A 7,229-nucleotide genomic window follows, 5' to 3' on the forward strand; every position below is an offset into this window, starting at 1 on the left:
TGTTCTGACCCTCCTGACTGCCATCAAAAGCCAGGGCAGTATTGCCATTATTCCCAGCAAGTTTTCTGTGGTTCAACTGCTGTATGTTGGCAAATTCATCCATCACTACACAGGAGTTCATATTTGAAATTCCAAGAGGTAACACTAAGAATAGAGCTTTGGGATGATCAAAAAGTTCTTGTTTTATCAAAACAAACACCGGGGAACGGTGTAATAGGGTTAATTTATTCATGAAGCTGCAGTATTGCTGGGGTTAGAGACTTCATCGAAGCAATTGGATTTGTTGTTAGGTTTCTTTATTTTCTTTCAGAAAACATAAAAGAGATTGAAGAAATCACAGATGGTCTGCAGGAACTGTACAAAACCCTGGAAGAAGCCAGTCTGTCAGCTTTTGGGGAGCAGCGTCCTTCCACCAAGCAGGAGTTCCGCAAGTCCTTCGTGAAGCGATGCAACGACCCCGTTATCAATGAAAAGCTGCACCACATCAGAGTTCTCAAGAGCACTTTAAAAGTAAGGCTTTAGCATTGGCTTTGTGATAGGGAACATAACCTTCTAAAAGTATAATCATAGAGTCACAGAAAGGTTTGGGTTGGAAGGGACCTTAAAGCCCACCCAGTCCCATCCCCTGCCATGGGAGGGACACCTTCCACTAGCCCAGGTTGCTCCAAGCCCCGTCCAACCTGGCCTTGGACACTTCCAGGGATGGGGCAGCCACAGCTTCTCTGGGCAACCTGTGCCAGGGCCTCCCCACCCTCACAGTCAGGAATTTGTTCCCAATATCTAATCTAAACCTGCTCTCTGGCAGTGGGAAGCCATTCCCCCTTTTCATGTCACTCCGTGCCCTAAATCTCTTAATGTTTTCTGTGGATGAGGCTTTGTAGCTTTAAAATTAAGTTGGAAATAAACTAAAAATCCTTGAAAGCAAACATGTTCCAGCTTAAGGAAAGAAAAGAATGATTATTTGGCACTCTGTATAGGCATGTTGTAGCAGGTGCCATGGACTGAGCTGTCAAATAGTTTAAGCTGTAATGGTTCCTGAATTTAGGTAAAATATTAAAGTGTTCCTGGCACTTTGCATTAAAGTGAAAGAAGAAATGAAGTGCTGAAATACAGGATTTCATTTTGACATGTCTTTCTGGAATTTGCCAGGCAAAGGAAGGGGACCTCACAGTTATCAACAGCCTTCTGGATGATCCCAACTTAACATCAAAGAAGTTCAAAGATTGGAAACTAAAGAACTATGAGTTTTTCCTGGACATTTGTGAGTACAGTGCTGCTGGGAAATCCCAAAATGGAGCCTCTGAACTGGGAAGCTCAGCCCCAATGCTGACACACACACACTCCTTCATCGAGACCCACGTGTGACAGGACTCAGCCTCAGTAGCTGCTGAGTGCCCTGAAAATCGAGTCAAACATTGGCATATTTATTGATAACACACTCAGCAGTACTGTAAATACTTGGGTAAGAGAATAGTGCCACAGGATGCCTCCTACATTGCATGAGAAGACAATAATATTTCAAATGGATTTTTTTTGTTTGCTGTTATCAACCAATGTCCGTATCAAGCTCTGCATTAGGGAGAAGTGGTGCAGAAGTGTAACTGAAAATAAATACCAGTATATTTAAAGTACTGTACTAAAATTAAGCTTATAGTATGAGCTCCTACAATCATTTTATATATTTAGATATATATAAACACATATCTATGTATATAAAATGTAACATGGTAGTTGACATTTCCTTTTAAAATGCCCTAAAGTTCACATTTTCACACACTGTTCCTTGAGGAAAAAAAATACAAAATGAAGGCATAAATCCATTGGCCACTCTCAGAGATGACCGTTTATTTTTGCAACATTTCCAGGTGGAGACCATCTTTGCAAATAAAAGGACAGAGTTAGCAAAATGTAAACTCAATCCCTATAGTGTGCCTTAAAATGTACACTGTACATCTAACAAATAGACCCCAGTCTGGCCCTATGGGCACTCTGTACATGCCATTAGATACTGTGTTTTTAACATGCTGTGCCTGCCTTTCCAACGAGGGAACAGGAGCAAGCAGGTGAGGCACAGAGGTAGAACAATGTTGGTTGTTCACTAATGCTGCAACTTCAACTGGTTTTAATAGAATTTGAAGTATTTCATGGTGAAAGAAAAAAAAACCATCTGCGCTGAGTAAGGTACCTACTGCAGGTTTTCATCCTTTCTTCACTGTGAATTTGAGTGACACATGACTGTGAGTCACAAAATTCAAAAGGAGAATGAGAAGGAAGTTTAAAAAACTCCTGAGCTAATCAATTACATTCTGTGACATCTATAGCTGAGTAAATTATTCAAAGTTATATAATGTCTGGCAATAATTTTTAACTGGTAGCAGTACTTTAAGCACGTGGGTGAAGTGATTCAAAGCATCATTTGAAAATCAATCTGTATGGATTGGTTTGGGAAGACACACAAGTCACATGGGGTATTTCACTTCCTTGCCTGGGTGAAGAATGGTTTCTAAGAATCAGATTTTGGAGAAAATACTTGTATTCTTGGGGGGAAAAAAAAAAAAGATTGTTCTGAATGCTAGTGAACATGAAATTCAAACACATTCATGGTTTTCTTTGACTCTGCTTGCCAGAATATTTCTGAAAGGCAGAAGGAAGGGGATGTGACTAAAACTGACGTCATTTCACTGAAACACAGATATTCACTGAGAATTTTTTCACAAGATAAACATAGTTGTCTCCCATACATCAAGGTGTATAAAATCCATGCCATTCAATATAATATTGAACTTAGTTAAAAATGTTATCTCGGTGAGGTCCCAGTATCCAGGAAGAGATTTAATTTTTCCCAAATGCAGAACCAGGTGAAGGTGTCCTGTGTGTTTAGCTCTGTCTCCACAGAGCAGCTGGGGGGGCTGACCTTGGCTGACCACCTGCCCTCATTCCCCCTCCTCAACAGGGCAGGGGGAGAAAATGTCATGGAAAAGCTCCTGGGCTGAGATAAAGACAAGGAGATCACCTACTAATGGTTATCATGGGCAAAACAGCCCTGACTTGGGGAAAATTCATTTACTGGCAATTTAAAATACAGTTGCATAGTGAGAAAAAAAAGGCAAATTAAAAACACCTTTCCCTTGCCTCCTCCCTTCTTTTCAGGCTCAATTTCATCCCTTCATTCCCAGCAAGCAACAGGATAAATTATAGAATCTATTTAGAAAGCAATTCATATTTACATGCAAGCACTGATGGATGCTCACAGAATTAGTTAAATAGATGGAACTTTCAATATTCCTTAAGAAATTTAAATTTGCCTTTTGTTTCAAACCCAAAAGATGGTTTGTGCTTTCATAATGAAAATATCTATATTATTTTAAAATAGCTTTCCACTGTATTGTCACTCAAGAGAGAAATTACAATTGTCCACTGAGCCTATTCAGTGAAGTCTGAGTAAACAGGGAAATAAGGTATTTCTCTTCTAAAATGCCACTTATAGATGCAACCAAAAATGATATACATAATTTGGAAGATACATTTCTCAGAACTAACACAAATAGTAAGGAAAGTAGATGATCTCAATTTTAAGTTAAAATAGATTTCTGAAATGCAAGTAGAAGAGATAAATAGTTGCGAGTTCATACTTTTGCTCAGCTTATCTTTCAAATCTTGCAGTGTCATGAGATGATCGCTCTGAAACTCTCAGAATCGTGAGTCTGCCTTTTGCTCCTGGAGAGCAGCTCTCAGCAGATGTGATTTGCACTGAACAGGCCAGATAAATTATCCAGGACATTCATAAGGTGAAATGAGATACACTGGAGAAATTTCCTGTAATGGGCTTAAGATTAACTGGGAGAAAAGTTTGAAAGATTTATCTGGCATTGCTTGTGCCTTAGAGCAAGCAAAATCTAATTGCTAAATTAAGCAATACAAAGACTTTATTCTTTCCCAAATGTCAGCTGGCTTTTGGGAGTCATTTCACAAGAACTTGTCATACTTCTTGCATATGAACTCAGCTCCAACCTGCAGCCCTGCACTTCCCACCACGAGTTTCTTCCTCCTGGCTGTAGGTACCAATCTGGCTGTGCTGCAGAAAATAATGTCCAAAGGCACGGTAGCACAGTTATCCAGAATTTCACCACCTTTGAAATCATTGGGAAGCAAAGTGCAATACAGACACTGTACTTAAAAATCCATGCACCAAATCCTGCTTCTGTATTAAAATATGTTAAATTTTCCTAGACCAGCAGGTATTTAAACACACTGTACAAAGCAGCTGGAACTGTTGTGGTAGTTTGGATCCCATGTTTTTCAATAAGAAAAAACAAGTCTTGGCTGTTGAGCTCATCAAGGGAAATAAACAGTCCCAGCACAATACATTTATTAATTTACAAGATTTCCTGCCTGAATGCTCAGGTAAAACTTGGTTCTTAACATGCACAGCTACACAAAGAGACTATTTGGATGTGTTTTATTGATCTGGATCTTATTAAAGTTAGTGTCTTCATTGAGAATTCTTGCAGGTAAAATGTCTCAGCCCACAGACTCTCCTGAGACTCCACAAGCTGAATCTTTTAGTAACTGGCTATTTTTCATTACAACTGATTTAATGTTCCCCCTGAGCTACTGATTCCTCTCTTGTTTCAATACTGTTCTATATTCAAGTGATATCTCAGATCTCTGAAAGTGTCTTGGTAGCTCTCTCTCAGCATCACTTCCTGAGAAAACTCAGACATTTTTCTTGGTATCATTAATTTAAGTGAAAATTTCCCTGAGCTTGCTCTAATTGATACGAACAAGAACCAAAGGAGGAGCAGCAGTTTTTCACCAGTCTGTATATTCAGCTCCAGGCTACTGCCTTTTAAGCTGGAAATTGTGGTGCTCTACTGGCTTTTTCCAAGGAAAATGAGTGTTGCAGAGAATTGGTCTGTGTACATGGCCCTTAACTCTGTTCTTACTCTTCAGCAGTCACAGCCCTTCGGGCCAGAACACTCCCTCTGGTCCAAGGTCTTGTGAAGGACAGGGCAGGGACCTTGGAAGGGGTTACTTTACTGGGAAGGGCTCAGCCTCCTCAAAAATTGTGGAATTCCACTGCTGACCTTTAAAAGGCTTCACTTTAAATGTCAATGGGACTTCTGGGAGAAAAATGAAGAATCTGGTAGGAATTGTTTAACTTAGCACAAATCCGAGGAGAATGAAGAAAATTCTTATATTTGTCTCAAGCAAAGCAAATCAACAAAACCAGCCCCATCTGCCATAGCTGGCAGCTGCCCCCAAACTGGAACACAAAGAGATCCTGGCTCTGAATCTGGATCCAGTCCTGGGGAGATTCCTTAAGGAAGAGAGCACCAGCCTGTCTGATTTACTGGGCTTCAGCCTGAACACCCCATTTATGGTACACCCAGATTCCTGTAGAGAAATGTTAGAGAAATAAGTGGTGACTTGATCTCATAAAGGATTTTAATTTCCCCTTAGTTTTCACAGAAGGGAAATGATGCATTTCCAGGGAAGACAGAAGGGCACAGGTTTTCCATGGTAGATTTTCCACGTACTACATGCCTTAGGCCACTGAGCTAAAATCTCATTAGAGACAACACAGCATCTTCCCTGCTGCCAAATGATGTTTATTTACCACTAGGACAAAATGGGTAATAGCAGAAAATACTGAAGAAGCAATATTAGCTCATTAATTTATATTCAGTAATAAAAAGCTCTTTTTCTTCTGGAATGTTTCCCTCATTAAAACTAAGGCTCAGGGTAGGTTTTCCAGGCAAAATGCTGTGAGGAAAGGTCCCCCATGTCCCATCCCAGAGGAATTCACACTGAGTGGCTGAGGCTCTCAGTGGGTTAAGTGGGCACAGATCTGAAATCATATCTGAAAATCACCCCTGAGCTCTATCAGCTGATGTATGGAAAATACATGGCTATTTAAACCAAAACTAGTACGTTGTATTTTCTTAGTTGATGGTTGTAATTATTTTCTTTACTCCCATTACATTCAAGCATAATAATGTGTTTCTCATCAGGTCCACTCACTAATATGTAGGCAGGGGACTCTCTACTCTTGTTATAACTAACTGACAAAGAAACAGGTTTTTAAAGCTTAGTTTCTTTATTTTACGGGTTATACCACACTTGCACATTCAGGAGGAGGATTAGAGATAATATTGTTTAAGCTTTTATCAGGTTTTGAGATAGGTGATATACTGCTGGGAGCTACTCTTAATTTATATAATTTATATAATTCAGGCAGATACTGCCTTCAGGAAAAGAACCATATTCACTCTTAATGCAGGCCAGGTAGGTCTATCTTTATTTTCATCGAGCACACATGAGTGTTAGAAGTGACTTTATGCATTAATGGCACTGTATGAGCAGTATTTGAAAGGAAGCAACATTGTATAAATGACAAAATACGTTGACAACCTCCTGTTTGAGCAGCTAAGCCCTCTAGCTTCTGTCCTCACATTTCTAGAATATTGTTCATCCTCAGGCATTGGTGAGGGTATCAATACAGACCTTTTTACTGACAGTAAATGTGTCTGAATGCTGCAGATTAACTAAGGATGTCCCATTAAACATATTAACTACCGCATTTTTTCACTAGCAACCACAAAGAAAATACGTCTTAACAAACCGTGTTCACTGGCCAAAATACCAGTAAGACCCTGTTACCAGTTAAGACTTCTGTTTTACTGAGAAACAAGGACTTCAGCTTAAAAATCTGATGAGAAAACAGGTTAGGATATAAGAGAAATGCACTAGTACTAATAAACTTTTTACATTTGACACATACTGTATTACAAAGACAATATCCTTGTAAGACCATTAATTGCTGGGCCATAGGTGACTTCTGTCTAGGTTACTAACTAGCTAATAAACCTTGTATAGAGCCTTTTTTAGATAACGCTTCCATGTATGAAAATGTATGACACCCTTGTACTATGGCTTGCACTTTACTTGCATTAAACTGTGAAGTAGGCTGTAGTAATGTCTTTGTATATTCAGGGGTTGAAATGCCAAAGCACTGGAGTATCGTACTGCTGGTGTTCAACCTGTCCCACGTGTGTTCTGCAAACCCCACTAACTCAAACCTTTAGCAAATAACGCTCTGGGGTCTCCATGGTCTTTGTTTCTTTGTAAATAGAAACATTCTTACTGTTTCTGTAGCAATAGGAGGTTATAAACCAAACTTTCACTAGGACTGTTTTCAATAACAAAAAAAAAAAAAGAGAATAAAT

At 39.4% G+C, this 7,229-nt stretch overlaps 1 protein-coding gene across 4 annotated transcripts in view; it reads left to right on the forward strand.

Moving 5' to 3' along the window:
- LOC113971118 (connector enhancer of kinase suppressor of ras 2-like) overlaps positions 1-7,228 on the forward strand; it is a 173,391-nt gene extending 166,163 nt beyond the window's left edge. For 3 of the 4 annotated variants that reach the window (XM_027690705.1, XM_027690704.1, XM_027690706.1), the window contains 2 exons: positions 311-510; positions 1,150-7,228. In XM_027690705.1, the coding sequence (XP_027546506.1) occupies positions 311-510; positions 1,150-1,365 (416 nt within the window). In that variant the 3' untranslated portion in view covers positions 1,366-7,228. The remainder of the gene's footprint in view (positions 1-310; positions 511-1,149) is intronic. The other variant, XM_027690707.1, reaches the window with a different exon arrangement.
- Position 7,229: the final 1 nt, after the last annotated feature.

This window comes from Neopelma chrysocephalum, unplaced genomic scaffold (assembly GCF_003984885.1).
Source record: "Neopelma chrysocephalum unplaced genomic scaffold, ASM398488v2 Primary Assembly neopelma1_81, whole genome shotgun sequence".
Lineage (NCBI taxonomy): Eukaryota > Metazoa > Chordata > Aves > Passeriformes > Pipridae > Neopelma > Neopelma chrysocephalum.